General features: G+C 46.7%; 1 protein-coding gene across 1 annotated transcript in view; it reads left to right on the top strand.

Moving 5' to 3' along the window:
* Window positions 1-1797: 1797 nt before the first annotated feature.
* The window catches only part of LOC122806151 (tetraspanin-3-like), a 288513-nt gene continuing 273305 nt past the window's right edge, over window positions 1798-17005 (top strand). Inside the window, exon 1 of the mRNA XM_044076388.1 lies at window positions 1798-1899. Within this exon, the coding sequence (XP_043932323.1) occupies window positions 1798-1899 (102 nt within the window). The remainder of the gene's footprint in view (window positions 1900-17005) is intronic.

The following is a 17005-nucleotide window of genomic DNA, read 5'->3' on the forward strand; positions in this document are numbered from 1 at the left end:
TGGGAACCAACCAAAGTGTGAGGACTGCAAAAGTAAAACACGAAGAACATAGTACAGTTGTGTACACTTAACATAAATGTAGATGTTCGAGTGTATTCACTGTTGCAGTCCTGGCTTTCTCTAGTTATCTACCTCTCCTCTCTGTGGCTATTCCTAATGGCATTGGTATTTACTTTACTTTTTACTGGTGGTGTTCCCCACCATATATTAGCTCCCTATTTGGGGGCTCCTGACATTTGGGGTAAGAAAAACTGATGTAATGGTGTCTGCTGCCTGTTTTATACCCCTGACGAGGAAGAAGCGACAGCATCCTTTGCAGAAATACTAAGACTCTGGTATTTGGGCCGATTGAGGGGCTACCTGCAGGCAGATAACCCAAGTGTGATGACTGCAACAGTGAATACACTCAGACATCTACATTTATGGTAAGTGTACACAACTGTACTTTCTGTGATCTGCACCACTTCAACAGACTTGCTTGTTACTTTCTCCACTGCGACAGTTAATCTCTACTCATTTGTAACTTCTATCACACAGGCATCATCGTTTACATTCGGAATCTCAAGATTGAATGAATGAATATTTTTTCAAATTCTCATTTTCGGCTCCAAACTTTCCAAAGCTTTTCTCTCCTTTCCATGCTTCTTTCCTTGGGCCTCTTTCTTGCTGCTGTAAGAGACCTCTGGTGCCATCTAGCAACTCCAAAGATTAGGGGAAGTTCCTCAATGACCTGGTCAAATTTCCCTCTAGTCATATAAATACCATCTCTGGTTTCCCTGAAAAAAAAGGCCACTAGTCTAGCGGGTCTAACCTGGTCGACAGAATAGGCAAATAAACCTACTTGTAGGTTTCATGGTGTCTGACACCAGGCTTGCATCTTTTTTTTTTTTTCATACTTGCCTCACAGAGATCATGTGTGAGCATTCATCAAGAGGTAATGGGGAGAGATCAAAGACTTCTTTCATCTGTCTCCTATGAGGAGTTATTGGCTCTGGACATCTCTATCGGAGATGGAGAACAGTCTACTCTGTCCACCAATATCCCTTCACTAATGATCCTTTAAGCCCTCTAAGGTTTATCAGATCCAGTGTGGACTCCCTTTGTGTCTTCTTCAAATCTCTAAAGAAGCACCCTGACACTTACTGGGGCAGGAGCATGAAGAAGCCTTTGTTTGTTCCTTTCATGGGCTGTGTGATCAAATATGCTGTTGCTCCCTGAGGTCGGATGCTGTTTGCATGAAAATTCAATACATCAGGATTCAGCACCCTGTTTTGGAGACTCTTCTATTGATTGTACTTTCTTATCACAGTTATATTCATCACAAGTGAGATTTGTGCCAAGGATAGCCCAACGTCGGGCCAGTGTACCAACACCTTTACATCTTCCCAGGTTAGTAGTCAGTCATATGCTCCCAGTCCAGGCACAAGGCAATAAAGGTAATGTACACACGCTCAACACTTAGAACTTCTTTGCCGTCAATCTGACTGCCATGGTTGAATGTCTGTCTGAACACCCTTCGCTGAGCTGGTTTCTACAGAGCCATTTACAGATACATGCCCCATTGGGGGGGGGGGGTTCTTTTGTTTGTGTACTTAGGGTTCATGACATCTAGGAAGGGAGAATGTCAGTGTGGTATGCAAATTCCCCTTAAAGATCATTATGAGAATTGTTTATTCTGCCTAGATTATTCATACAATCATACTCCTTGTACCATTTTAGACTTTTGTTCCCAAAATTCTTGCATCAGTTTGTATGTATCTTGAGAACCAATATCTCAGACTTTTGCCCCAAGGCATCATGGCCAAATCAGCCTGCATTAAGGTACAGCCACCTCTTACAATGAAGACCGAAAAGTCTGACTCTTCTGCTATCCATCCTCCACCAGACATCTCTGTAGAGGTAGATGAATAGCCTGCAACCAGTGCCAACACCTGTTACCTCTGCCGTGACCCTGTCAGAGGCTGTCATTAGAACAGGCCCAGCCCACATATCTTCTGAGGCTAGGCAAACATCAGCTACAGATACTGAGAAGGACCCATGGCTGGTCATTTCCAAAGGGCCTAGTGGGGATCTCCAGATTCTTGTTTGGGATGAGGTTCCTGGTCTCCTAGTTTCTAGGCTTGGCTCTGGACCCCCTAGGTTGGTCAGAGCTGACATACCATTAAAGGAGTAGAAAAGTAAACATATATTCTCCCATTGTTGAGGATCCTTACAGAGAATGGTAGGACTTTACCCAGAATTTGTTCAATGCCCTAAAGGCCTTGAGGGGGACCCCTTGGGGTTATCTGTTCTTACTTTGGTATTCTACTCCAGTCAGAAGGACTTGGGAATCTGACTCTTCAAATGAGTAGGTGGATTCAGGAGATAAATCCTTGGCCTAATCCTCGCAAATTGTCACCCTTAGACTATGGATCAGAGGAAGAGGATTCCTTGCGTCCTGATTCTCCCTTTGAGAACACTGTGGTTTGCATGATGAAGCATTTTAAGTGATATTGCTCCTAGGTCTCTGATATTCAAATGTGGTATGAGCTGTTACAAATGGAATCTCCTAAACCACCTGCTCTTCACCATTTTGGATTCTTTGTTGAATACATTTGCAACTGCCTCTTTTCCTTATTCCCAATTTCCAGCTCCTAAGAAGCCAGACTGTTTTTATAAGGTGCCTGCGGCCTTTCAGTACCTTTACAAGTGTCAAGACAAATGGTTTGCTTGGAGAAACCAAATAAGGGCCCAAGACAGAGTAGAAAATATCCAAACAGTGATTCCATGGGTTTGTTATCAAGTGATTCTGTGTGCTTGTTATCGAATAAACTGTTTGGATATTTTCTACTGTCTTGGGCCCTTATTTGGTTTCTCCAAGCGAACCATTTGTCTTGGTTATTGTTTTGGTTGTTCGCTTTCATCACCTTTACAAGTGTCCCTCAGACCCTGCTGTGGTCTCTCTCTGCTGACGAGCCATCTAAGCTTTTACCCTCTTCCAAGCTTCTCCCTTCTGTAACAAAAAAAGTCTGGCTATGGAGAGGCTTAGGAAAAAGGTTTATTCTTCTGCTACTGTGACATTCAGGGCCATTAATAGTCAGACCCACATAACCAGGGTATGTTTTTGTCCTTTTGTCTCAACTTGGGGAGAGGGGTTGTCAAACCTTCCTTATTCTGATAGAGTCCTTAGAGTTCTTCACAGGTAGCCTTTCACTCTATCAAATGTAGTTGTGATGTAACTGATGCATCTTCTAGAGCTGCTGCTTCAGGCACAGTTACGAAGAGGTACTCCTAGCTTCACCTGCAGGCCTTGTCTTTTAAGACTAAGCTCTTGGATGCTTCTTTGGACTACCAAAATCTCTCTGATATGGTTGTTGCTAACTTGTCAGCCTCTACAAGACAAAAGTAAAGTTATGCAGGATGCTAAATTTCTTTCTCCCATCCTCAAATTTCAGAGAAACAATCATTCTAAATCTGCCTTTCTTAGACAACCTCATCAGCCTTTTAATGGGAAAAGGGTTCCTAAGTGCATGTTCTCTGATAAACCCACCCAGATTTTTTTAAAACCCGCTTTTCTGAACAAATCTGCCTACATCTAACTTATTTTCTCCCCCTTCACTTGGCCAGGTTCCCCCTGTCTCTCAGGCTTTCCCTGACTGGCAAGAGATTACTTCAGACTCTTCTGTTCTGTCCATTATCTATCAGGGTTATTTTATGGCATGGAAATGCCCCCCTTCTCAGATCTTCAACCACTTCTAGACTAACTTTCTCATTTTCTGTAGTTCTTCAGGATCTGTTGAAACAAGGAACCATCTAGCCCAGTCCATACTTCCAAAGAAAAACAGGGTTTTACTCCAGAGTGTTTGTGGTTCCCAGAAAAGAGGGGCTATGGAGACCTGTTCTTGACCTTTTTTTTTTTTTTTTTTTTTTAAACACTTTATAAAGATTCCTCCTCCCTGGATGCCTTCCCTCCATACTCTGTTTCCTTAGTTCCACAGGCTTTGCTGGTTTCCCTAGACCTAAAGGACATACCTTCATATTCTCCTTGACCCTCTCTTCAGCAAGTTTTTGCATTTCTTTTTTTTTCCCTCTCATTTTCAGTTTTCTGCTTTGCCCTTTGATCTTTCTTTGGCCCCAAAGGTATTCACCAAATGTCTGGCCCCTATCATAACCTTTTGCAGGCTTTCGGGAGTATAGATAATCCCATATCTGGATGACTTGCTGCTTCAGTCTCCCTCTCAATCCATGCTTCTGCAGGATTTACACTTCATTATGCTCCTTTTACTCAGTCTGGGATTTGCCATCAATCTCAGGAAGTTATTTCTGACTCCTCAAGACCACTTTTTTCTGGGTGGCAGAATCCAAGCCATTTAGCTTCCTTCTCCCAAGGTTCTGTCTCTGATAACCTACTTCCAGTCTCTACTTCTCCTGTCTCTCGTTCCTGCAAGAGAATTTCTCAGGGCATTGGGATTCATGGCATCTACCATTCCCATGCTTCATATCTGGAAGCTTCACTGGTACCTAAAGACTGGCTTCAGCATTGCTACCCTGTGGAGTTTCTGTTTCTCTTAATAGCTTGTCTCAAACTCACGTTTTATTAGTGGATTTGGCAGATCTCCCGCAATCCTGATCTGCCTTTTCAGACTCCTGCCTGTAATCAGGAGCTGTTCAGACTCTTCCATTCTGGAGTAGGGAGCCTCTTCTGACAGTCTGAAGGTACAGGGTCTGTGGCCCCTTCATCAGAAGTCAGAACACTTCAACATACAGGATGAGGGTGCTCATTCTTGATTTTCAGTTCTTCCATTCTTTTTGGTTTCCGTGCCCCTTAAAGGTCTTTACAGGCAACACAACAATCATGTCAGACATCATGAGAAGTGAGGGGCACAAGGTCTTATCTTTGCAGACTAGCCTTTCAGGCCTGTGACTTGGTTGTCCTGCTATCAGTTAACCATTCAGATGGTCTACATCCCTTCAAAATACAAAATTGTGGCAGACTCCCTGAGCAGGTCCAGGCACAATTTCATGAATGGATACTTCCAGAAGTATTTCTGGACATGGTAAATCAGTGGGATATTTCTCAAGTGGATCTTTTTGCCCGCACCCTGCCCCCCACCCCCAAAAAAGGCAACTTCCTTGCTTTTGTTTCAGAATCCAAGTTCTCTGACTTGAAAGGTGGATGCCATATCCCTTTCTAAGAAGGGAATGTTCCCACATGTTTACCCTCCTCTTCTGCCTTCCGAGACCTGCACAAGATCAGAAAAGACTTCCCCAGAATTTTGCTGACGACTCCCTTTTGACCCACACAGCACTGGTTTCTGCTTCATTCACTTAGTCAAGGGAAGTCATCACAAGTTACCTCACTGGATGGATCTTCTCTCACAAGACTGTCACCCTCACTTGTCCCACTCTTCTTTTGGCACTTTGGGGTATAGGGCTTTGATCTATACACCACCTTTCTGATGATCTGCTTAGGGTTCTGCAGGAGGGCAGGAAACCCACTAGCTGGAAATCCTGTATGGCTGAATGGAAGAAATTTTCAATATGGTGCATCAAGCATCACTCCGATTCCTTCAGTGGGAGTCCCTTTGGTCCATTCTTGTGTGAACTGCTACATGCTGGCCTGGCATATTCATCTGTTAAAGCTTACTTGTCTGCCCTTGAAACCACTGTTGTCCTCTCATTTTGAGGTCAAATAGTTCCTTAAAGGAGTCCTTCATATCAGGCCCCCCAAGAAAAATTCCTCCTGGGACCTCAATTTTGTCCTTGAAAAGTTGACTGGCTCCCTTTTGAGCCCTTTTCTTCCTTTTTGCAACACTACACCTAGAATACCATTTATCTGGTTACTCTTGCTTCAGCCAAGAGTTTGAGCTGAAGGTTCTGATGGCACTTCCTCCCTTTTTGGTTTTTCACAGGATAGCACACAGACACCTTGTCCCTTTCTTTTATTCCCAAGATGGTTAGTGAGTTGTCTGTTAATCAGTCTATCCAGCTCCCTTCCTTTTTTTCTTTCTGTAGAATCTAATGATGAGAATGTTCTTCACACCTTGGATTTGCATAGGCAGTTCAAGTATTTGGATAAGACAAAGGCTATATCCACAAGTCTGAGCAGATTTTTGTTTCTTTTCATACCAGGACATTGGGTTTGGTGCTTTCTAAGGTAACCATCTTCTCCTGGATTTCTAAGGGCATTTCTTTTATTCTTTTCATAGTAAGCAGCTTTCTGCTTCAGTTCATTCCAATTCTGCAAGGACAGTAGCCTCTTCTGGAGTTTTCTTCAAAGGTTTAAATACTAGATCAGTCATTGAAGTCGCTACTTGGCCCTCTATCCTAACTTTTACTAAACATTACAAATGGGATGTCATTTCCAAAGCCAAGGAGGGATTTACTAGGGCTGTCCTTCATGGTTTGTAAAAGGCTTCTCTGTGACTTCCTCCTTCCATCCTTTACAGTAACTTTGCTAATTTCCCACATGTGATGTGTACTGCAACAGTGATAATGCAAGACATAAAACAGTCATTTAAAATTTTGCCATAACAGCCTACATGTCCTTTTCACTGTTGCAATGATGTCCTTCAAGGATGCATCTGCAGTCCTTACAAATGGGTTGTCCTGTCGTCAGGCAGCCCTTCGGTCGGCCGGATTCCAAAGTCTGGGTCTGGCCTCGGCTGGTGTCGCACTTCACCCGACGTCATAGCTGCAGTTATTCGGGTATAAAGGCATCAGCCAACGCCATTTTCCTCAGTCTTTCTTGCCGCATGGCACCCGAAGCAGAAGCTGTTCGCAAGTGCCGGTCGGTCAGAACCAGAGATTACTACTACCGAATACTTCTACTACTACCGAAGACTTCTAAAAAGCTAAGTACCCCGTTGGGGACTCCTTCTTGCCTCAGCCGATGTCAGAAAAAGTGAATAACTGTTTAAATTGTGGGAAACAAATACCTCATAAAGATTTCCACTCTTACTGCTTACCTTGCTTAGGCCCAGACCACGACGTAGCAGCTTGTCTAGCCTGTGCTTCTTTTAACCGACGAACGCTTAGACGTCGGTCTGAATTTGCTGAAGAGTTTTTCGGCTCCGCTTTCGCTTACATTATGCCGTCGGATACTCCGACTACGCAAATTTCTAAAAAATGCAAGGAAAAGGACCGACACTCGCGGTCCGCGGTTTCGGCCGAAACCGCGGTTAAGCCAACCGCGAGTGTCTCTGTTTCGGCTGAAACCGAGTCCACGGTTCTTCCTTCGGCCGAAAGCTTGCCACTTACCGAGGCCTCATCCAGCTTGGCTGAATCTGCTACTGAAATCCCACCTGCTCCTGCAGGTTCACAGGATTTATCAGATACTATCCCTTTGGATATTTCTACCCCTGCACGTGGAGCTGCTAGGCCTCCTGCATCCATGTCGATTAAGGCCTTTGCCAGGGCTAAAGCAGCAAAGACTACCAAAACTGTGCCTGCTAAGACCCCCTCTCACAGGCCCAGTTCTAGTTCACAAATGCTTAGTCTAGCAGAGGATCTCATTTCCTTGATCCGGGGATCCCAAACACATCCAGACAGGGCCTCTCACCCACCTCCAGAGAAGAGGACTAGAGTAGAGCCCCCTGAGCCAGTTTCTTCAGATGGCTCCTCTGATGAATCAGATAATTCAGACCCTCCAGAGGCCCCTTTTTCTCCTTATGAGGACTCTGATGCAGAAGAGTCCATTCCTTCTGCCTCTCCGCTTGAGGAATTTTCTTTTGGGGAAACCTTGCATGCTATGAGGGAACAATTTCAATGGCAGGGCCAGGATTTCTCAGACTCTAGGAAAAGGCTTAGAACCTTTTTGCATTTGCCACAGCATAGGCCTTTAGCCATTCCTCCAGTACTTACTGTTGTGGACGATGCTTTTAATGATGCTTGTACTGCTCCTGATTCTCTTCCTCCGGCCCCTGCTAAGCCCGATGGGTACTACAGGGTTCCGGACACACATTATCATTTGTATAAGGCCCCTTTTGCAGATCCCAAAACTATCTCCCAGGGACCCAAGGCTGTAGCAGCTACCTCTACCAAAAAACCCCTCCCCTCTGAAAGGGAATCTAGGGCCTTAGAGAGATGGGGTAAAAAAGTTTACACTTCTGCTACTCTTTCAGCTAGGGCCCTGAACTGTCAATTCCACATGATCCAGTATCAAGAATTTATGTTAGACCAGTTAACTAAAAAACTGTCCTCGGATGAACCATTAGACAAAAAATCTGTTCAAGAAATGGTACATAACATTCAGCAGGTCAGTAACCATTCCTTAAAATGCGGCTATGATGCACTGGAGGCTTCCTTTAGATCAGCCATGACTGGCACAGTGATCAGAAGACATGCATGGTTAAAAGAGCAGGCCTTACCAGATCATGTTAAATCAAAGCTACTGGATGCTCCCATGGACAAGATCAATTTGTTTGGCTCTCCTGCACAACAGGTGCTGAAGAAGATGGAAGAGAAGGCAAAATCTGTCCAGACAGTCAAAGATTTCTTACAGGTCCAACCTCCAAGGTTTAGCAGGAATTGGCCCTCCAAGAATTGGTCCTTTCCAGACACCTCCAAAGCTCAGAGAGGCAGGAATAGGCGCTCAAGAGGCAGGGGTCAATCCAGAGGTGCCTACAGGGGATGTCAGTGGCAGGCTAACAACCAGCGAGGTACAGCCACAGATACAGCCACCACCACGACTACAGGACAATCACAGTGACTTGGCTCTAGCACCGCCTACCAGGGAACAACTACAAGCACCCTTAGGCGGAAAGCTAGCCTTATTTTCAGTAAACTGGCATTACATCACAGGAGACAAAATGGATTTTGCAGACAATAGACCAAGGTTACAGGTTTCACTTCCATACTCTACCAAGGAAGAGAGGAATGCCAAACCTACCTCCAAATCAAAAGGCAGAAGCTCTAAAGCAAATAACTCACTAAGGATGAGAGCTGTAGAAAAGGTACCATCTATGGAGCAAGGACAAGGATTTTACTCCAGGCTCTTCCTGGTACCAAGAAAAGAAAACCAATGGAGACCTATTCTCGACCTGTCCGCTTTAAACACATACCTCATTGTCCCAAAATTCAAAATGCTGACCCTACAGCAGCTTCTTCCCATGTTGGGCAAGGAGTCTTGGCTGGTAACTCTAGATCTCAAGGAGGCATACCTGCACGTCCCCATACGACCAAATTGCAGAAGATACCTCAGATTTCTTGCAGGATCAGAGCATTATCAATTCTCAGCATTGCCCTTTGGCTTATCTACTGCGCCCAGAGTGTTCACGAAATGCCTGGCATCAGTAATTGCTCATTGCAGGCTTCAGGGAATTCAAATCTACCCTTACCTGGACGACTGCCTGTTACAAGCGGACAACAAAACAAACTAGCAGAAGACTTAAAAAGGGTCACTTATCTACTGCAAGCCCTGGGATACACAGTCAGTATAAAAAAGTCAAGGCTGATACCATCCCAAAGGATAACCTTTTGGGGGCAGAGCTGGACACATCACAACAAATGGCATTTCTAACAGTAGAAAAACAGGAGCAACTCCCTCTCTACTTCTTGGCATTAACAAAACAGAACCAGCTAACAGCAAGAAAAGTCCTGCAAGCCTTGGGTTTCATGGCATCCTGCATAATTTTGGTTCCACATGCCAGACTGCATATGAGAAAGTTACAGTGGTACCTAAGGAATTTATGGTCTCAGCACAAGCACAGCCTAGAAACCCAAATTCCAATAATCCCATGCCTGAAGCAAGATGGTGGGCCCAGGCCTGTCAATCAAACAAAGGACTGCCCTTCCACAGCACTCAACCAAGCCAGACCATCACAACGGACGCCTCAGACCTCGGTTGGGGGGGGCGCACATGCTGGACAAGTGCATACAAGGCTTATGGACTCAAGACCAGCTGCACCTACACATAAATCAAAAGGAAATGCTGGCAGTAAAACTGGCAATTCAGACATTCGGACCATTTCTTCGACAAGGTCAACTGTTGATAAGGACAGAAACACCACAGTTATGTGGTACATCAACAAACAGGGAGGCACACATTCGTACCCTCTATGCCGGATGGCAATGGAACTCTGGAATGTGGCCCTGAGCCTCAACATTCAGTTACAAGCAATTTTTGTGCCAGGAAAAGAAAACATACTAGCAGACATACTAAGCAGAACTACCACGGATGCCCACGAATGGATGCTGCATCCGGACATATTTAAAACCATTACAAGAAAATGGGGACTACCAGAAATAGACTTATTTGCATCCCCACGCAATCACCAACTGAAGAAATTCTGCACAAGGACGTACCACCCACTTGCTTGGAAAGTGGACTCCCTATCTTTCAGTTGGAAAAACCTGACAGCATATGCATTCCCACCACTTCCTTTGATGCACAAGGTGCTATTGAAGATCAAAGAAGACCGTCCAAGGATCATCCTGATAGCTCCAGACTGGCCAAGGCAACATTGGTACCCATTACTGAGTAGCATGTCTCGGGAACAAATATGTCCTCTACCACTGGTTCCCTTACTGTTAACACAGAACAACTACAACACCCTGCATCCAAACCTGAAAACACTGCAGCTGACTGCCTGGAACATTGCATAAGACCAAATAACCCAAGTTTATCCCAAAGAGTTAAAGACGTTATCTTGGCGGCTCGCAGACCCTCAACAAGAAAAAATTATTCGGCAAAATGGAAAAGATATCACATTTGGAGTACTGCAAAAGGAGAAAATGTGTCACTGGTAAACATAGCCAACATCCTGGAATACTTGGCAGAGCTCTTCCACAACTGCCTGTCCTATTCTTCCATTAAGATTCATGCATCAGCTATTTCAGCAGAATACAACTTAGATCCTCCAGTCTTCTCACATCCTCTGCTCGGGCAGTTTCTGAGAGGAATTAAAAATGTAAAACCACCTAGGAAGCCTCCATTGCCAGCATGGGACTTGAACTTTGTGCTAGAAAAGTTGACACTCCCCCCTTTCGAACCAGCAGCAACAGCAGAATTACAATACTTATCATGGAAAACTGCTTTCCTGCTTGCAATCACTTCAGCAAGAAGGGTATCTGAGCTACAGGCATTAATGGCAGTTCAGCCCTTCCTGATCTTCCATCAAGATAGTGTCCATGAGAACAAATCCTACTTTTATGCCAAAGGTGGTCTCCAGGGTATCTTTAAACCAAGCTATCCACCTACCTACATTCTTCCCCAACCCACAGAACAGGGGAGAAAGACTGTTGCATACCTTGGATGTACATAGACAATTACGTTACTACCTGGACAGGACCAAGGGCAATAGAAAAACTGACCAGCTACTGGTAGCATATGCAACAGGAATGGAAGGAAAAGCAATTTCAAAACAGACAATCTCTAAGTGGATAGGAAATTGCATTAGATTTTGTTACGCCTACCATGGGAAGAAAACTCCAGAAAACATCAGGCCTCACTCTACAAGGGCTACAGCCACTACCACAGCTTTTCTACGAGGAGTGGCTACCAAAGACATTTTAGAGGCTGCTACTTGGAGCTCCATGCATACATTTGCCAAGCATTATAATTTACCTTTATACTCCAGATCCCGAGCAGGTTTTGCCACTGCTGTCTTGCAAGGGATCTTAACTCCACCATAATCTTATTTCTCCTCCTCCCCCAGTTTGGCTGTGGTATTCTACCCATTTGTAAGGACTGCAGATGCATCCTTGAAGGACATAGTACAGTTTTGTACCTACCATAAATGTAGATGTCCGATAGGCATGCATCTGCAGTCAGGATTACCCACCCTCCTTCCCCTCTGTGGTACTCCTAGGGTATTTGCCCATCTTGTAGCTAGCTGGGGGAATCTATTATGGTGTATTTGTTTATATATATGTACATACATGCTTATTTTTTGTTTGCTCTCTACTATTTGGAACCATTTGCATTTATCCAAATTTAGCCTTCCTAGAGGGCACCTGGCATCTGGGGCAAGAAACACTGAGGAAAATGGCGTCGGCTGATGCCTTTATACCCGAATAACTGCAGCTATGATGTCGGGTGAAGTGCGACACCAGCCGAGGCCAGACCCAGACTTTGGAATCCGGCCGACCGAAGGGCTGCCTGACGACAGGACAACCCATTTGTAAGGACTGCAGATGCATGCCTATCGGACATCTACATTTATGGAAGGTACAAAACTGTACTTTCTGTCCCTCCCTCCTGCCCACTTTTCTCTTTCTTCTGTTGTGAACACTTTGCTGGCCAAGGGGTCTTTGCTTTGTTGCCCTAGTTTTTCTTCGGATTTATTTCCCCTTGAATGTGTACATGTTTGCCTTTCTTCTGAGGTTGCCGTAGTTCTGGGGCACTTTAGCTCTGATTGCGCATGTGTATGTCACCTTTATGCCCTACACCTGCACAGGGATTATATGTCTGACGTACAATACTGCGAGGATATAAAGGCTTTGGTATTGATTTTGTATTTGATATTGGGTTATATTTGTCAGGAGATCATGCGTGATGAATACTGCAGCAGTGAATTGGGATATCAGTAGTTAACTTCATTTGATCAGCAACCTGTGGGTTTCGGATCCAATACAGATCCGAACTGGTAGCATACCAAGCAAAAAGATCAGAGTTCTAAGCTCCTTCCCTCTACCCATACTACACTGCAACCTCCTTCCAATCCTCCGATCCGAACTGGTAACATACCAAGCAAAAAGATCAGAGTTCTAAGCTCCTTCCCTCTACCCATACTAAACTGCAACCTCCTTCCAATCCTCCAATCTCGTTTGCCGTGGCTTCGCTAGCACAGGATTTTTGAGCTCCAGGCAAGTATCGGGGTTTTTTTTGAAAACTTTGATCTGTGTGTGCCCCTTTGATAAATTTTAGAAATACTTATTAGTTTATCCCTCTCCATTTATGATGTTGTTGTCTTTCGGCTTTTCCCGGTTACGATAATTATTGTTTTTTCGTACCTTGAAAGTTGTTAACTTTCTGTTAGTGCAGGCCCCCCTTCCCGCCCATATAGTGAGTGTGTGTGTTCTCTAAGATGTCAGAAAATGATTTTCTCTAAGTGCACAGAGTGTGGCCACAAGCTGTCTCCAGCCGATGGTCACATTCTGTGTAGTTTGCTTGGGGGTGGCCCATTTGTCTTCCGGCTGCAAGATCTGTGCGGCCTTCAATCCCAGAGTCCTGCGGAATCACAGGAACACGTTAATTCTGGCGGGTCTTCTACCTGCAGAATCAACTTTGGCCTCTTTTGCTGCCTCACCAGCCACGGCTGTAGCTGTTCAGCCTTCAGGCCCTTCTCCCCCTGTCCAGGACTCACCCTCCCACTTTTACCACAGGGAGAGAGAGAGGCCAAGAAAGTCAAAGAAAAACACAGGGAGACAGAGACATTTAGACGAGGAGAAGGATAAAGATAGAGAGAGGGGCCGCAAGTGACAGGCCGAGTTGGATCCAATGGCCCCTCCCGCTAAGGTGATCTTGTCTCCTGTAAAAGTTACCAGGCCATCCTCTCCTCGGCTCAGTTCACCACGTTTTTCTCCAGAGCCAGAGGAGGAGGCTAGACCACCCTCAACTTCGTCTTCGTGTCGGCTGTCTTGGCCGGTGTCTGTGGCGTCCTCCAGATCGACTCGGGGCATCTCTGAAGCAGACATGGATTGGATGATGCGAAGGTTTCCACAAACTCAACTGCAGATGGGGATACTGCTGCCCCCCCCCCCTCCGGTGCTGGGAATTCGGCTCCGTTTTTCACCCCGATAGCTCCTTCTCCGATCCACCATAGGATAGCGGAGTCTATGGATCCGAGGAGCCCCAGAGTCAGGGGGTTGGCACCAATGGTGCCTTCAGCCTCGGCGCTGGCCATGCCCTCGAGTCTGTCTGATCCGCTTTTGGATCCGAGCTCTCTGAGCTGAGAGTTGGGCATTGGATTGAGGGGATGAGTGTGTCATCGGCCCCATTGTGGTCAGGGCATACCATCCCTTCGGGTCCGGCCGTTCCAACTTTGGCTCCAATCCCTTCAGATCCGAGGGTCTCTGCTACCCTCACTAACAGTTTCAGGGAGGCCAGTTCTCCCTCAGTATTCGTTGTGGAGAGGGTTCCCTCTGAAGGATAGAGACCCCTCACTCTCCTCTGGGTCCCTCTCTGCTCCCTCGCAGCTGGGTATGTCTTCCGTCATCTAGTCCCCCCAGGGACAGCCTGTGTCTATTGCGCCCCAGACAGTTCCCTTGGAGGAACACGAAACCATTTGAGCCTCCTCTAGTAAGTCCACCCGAGGAGGTCCCTCACAAACGCCAATATAACAGGAGGCACTTGGACTCCCCTGAGTCCCTCACTGAGGATACCGACTTGGAGGAAGGGGAAAATTCCCCCAAATCACACCCCCCCCCCCCCCCGAAGACTTCTCCTTTGGAGACATTATGGAAATCCTTCTCTGGGGGGGGGGGGGGTGGTCTGCTCAAAAACCTTCCTCTGACGAGTCTGTATTCCTGGAGGCGTTCGACACAAGCCCGTCTACCTTTTGGGTGTCTCCCTTGGCCGACCCTCTGGTGGACCTTATCACCCAAAAGGCCCGACAAAATATTGAGTCCACCGGCAGATAGAGCTGCTTGGAACAAAGGTTCCCCAGTTGATGCCATGGTGGTGGTGGCGGCCACAAAAAAGGAACTCACCCAAGAAAGTTCCTCTGTCCAGCTCCCAGGCAAGGAGTCCAGGGCTATGGACCATCTTGGAAAGTGGACTTTTGCTTCAGCCACCTTTACTAATAAGGGCGCTGAATTACTTGGCCCACGTAATTCGACTGCAGAGGGACCTCGTGAAAGAGTACGCTGAGTCTCCCCCAGAGTCCATATCAGCAGAGGATAAACGGACCTTCTCTGCTCGTATGGCCACTCTCAAGTCTGTGTCCAATACGTCCATGCATTTACTCTCATGCTACCGAGGGGGCCGCTGGGGCTAGCGGATCTGGCATCGCTTTAAGGCGTCATGCCTGGCTCCATCTTAGTGACTTCTTGAAACCCTTCAAGGTGTCCTTTGCTAACGCGCCCTTTGATGGTTCGACCGTGTTTGGGAAGACTGTCCAATATGCTTGTCCAGAGCGAGAAAGATGGGAAGACGCTGTCAGCAGTCGGGATCAGCTTCTCTAACCCTCAAAGGTCCTTTTTCAGGAACCAGCGAGGGCAAAAGAAGCTGTGGTTCCGGCAAACTCATCAGTCCCGGAACGCTCAGGACCCCTCCCCCCGAGGCAGAGGGGGACAAGGTGGACGCCGGCCTGGAGGCAGAGGGGGGGCCGAAGAACTTCGGGTCAGGGAACCTTTTTCAGAGCGACCCATGCAGCAACCCTGAGGGTAGCCCGACTGCTCCTCTCTGGAGGCAGTCAGGGGGCGTTTTTCGATGCACCTAGCCCAGTGGGAGTCAATCATGACAGATCGCTGGGTCCTTCAAATAATATCCAGAGGCTATTCTATTCCCATCATAAGCAAGCCCCCTTACACAAGGCGTCTCCCGGATGTCCCACCTGCTCAGAGGGAGGCAGTGGCCTTGGAAATACAAAAGCTACTAGAAAAAAAGAGCCATCCAGCAGGTGCCCCCAGACCAATCCGGATCAGGCATCTATTCCAGGTTCTTTTTGGTGCCAAAAAAGATGGGGGACCTAAGGCCGATTCTCGACTATCAACAATTAACCTGTTCGTTGCCAAGGAAACTTTCCGGATGGTCACGCTTCAAGCCATCCTGCCCTTCCTGCAGGAGGAAGACTGGTTGTGCTCGATAGACCTAAAGGATGTGTACTACCATATTCTGATGTACTACCATATTCTGATGGACAGGAGATCAGGAGGTTCCTCCACTTTCGGCTTGGGGCAGTTATTGTCAATCGGTCTCGCCACAGCCCCCAGGATGTTCACCAAGGTCATGGCAGTTGTAGCGGCCCACCTGAGACTTCAGGGCATTCAGGTCTTCCCGTACCTGAACGACTGGCTCCTCACCACCCCCACCAGGCATCTACTCTTACTAGCCAGAGATTTCTTTCTCCAGATATCACCTCGGCTAGGGATCAACGTAAATCTCAGGAAGTCTTCCCTTCAACCTGGTCAAGTGTTAGACTTCATAGGTGTGAGAACAGATTCTCGTCAGGCCAGGGCATTCGTAACCCCAGACAGACTGCACAGCCTGGCACTTCATGTGTTAGCGCTTCTGCAGTCCTCTGCACCCCCTGCAGAATTAGTCCTGAGAGCCTTGGGGTCCATGGCAGCAGCTGTCAACATGATCCCTTGTGCTCATCTGCATATGAGAATTTTACAGTGGACGTGGCAAGTTCAGTGGTTGATTTTTCATCAACGTCTAGATTTTCCGATCCCTCTGAGCAGAGTGTGAAGAAATTCTCTCAAGTGGTGGCTCCTATCTCAGAATTTGCAGGAGGGACGTCCCTTTCTTGCACCCCAAGCCACGGTGACCACGGACGCCTCCCGCCTGGGGGGGGGGGGCATTGTTCGGGCAGGACTGTTCAAGGCACTTGGACTCAAAATGAGACCGTTCTGCATATAAATGTTCGAAAGATGGGAGCGGTCATTTTAGCATTGCAGGCCCTTCTCCCTCTGGGAACTATTGCGATTCAGTCAGACGATATGTCACTGGTCTGGTATATCAACAAATGGGGGAACCAAGTATTATCCCCTTTGTCAAGAAGCCATGAGAGTCTGGGAATGGGCCATCTCCACCAACCGCTTTCTGATAGCAACGCACATTCCGGGTGGGTCCAAAATCTTGGCGGACAAATTGAGCAGAACTATCATTTCTCCCTACAAGTGGTCTCTGAACCCTTGTGTAGTGGAAAAGATCTTCCTCAAGTGGGGTCAGCCTTGCTGCGATCTCTTCACATCGCCTTCCAACGTGAAGTACAGTCAGTTTTTTGCTCTAATCCCTCTGACGGGGGAAGCCCCCAGAGACACTCTTGTTCATGCTTGGCCACTCTGTCTTCTTTATGCATATCACCCGCTTCCGCTCATGATTACGTTCTTACAGAAAGCTCGTCAGTTGGGGAGCAGA

The sequence above is a fragment of the Protopterus annectens genome, chromosome 7.part0, assembly GCF_019279795.1.
Source record: "Protopterus annectens isolate FY-2018-M chromosome 7.part0, PAN1.0, whole genome shotgun sequence".
NCBI classification, from domain to species: Eukaryota; Metazoa; Chordata; order Ceratodontiformes; family Protopteridae; genus Protopterus; species Protopterus annectens.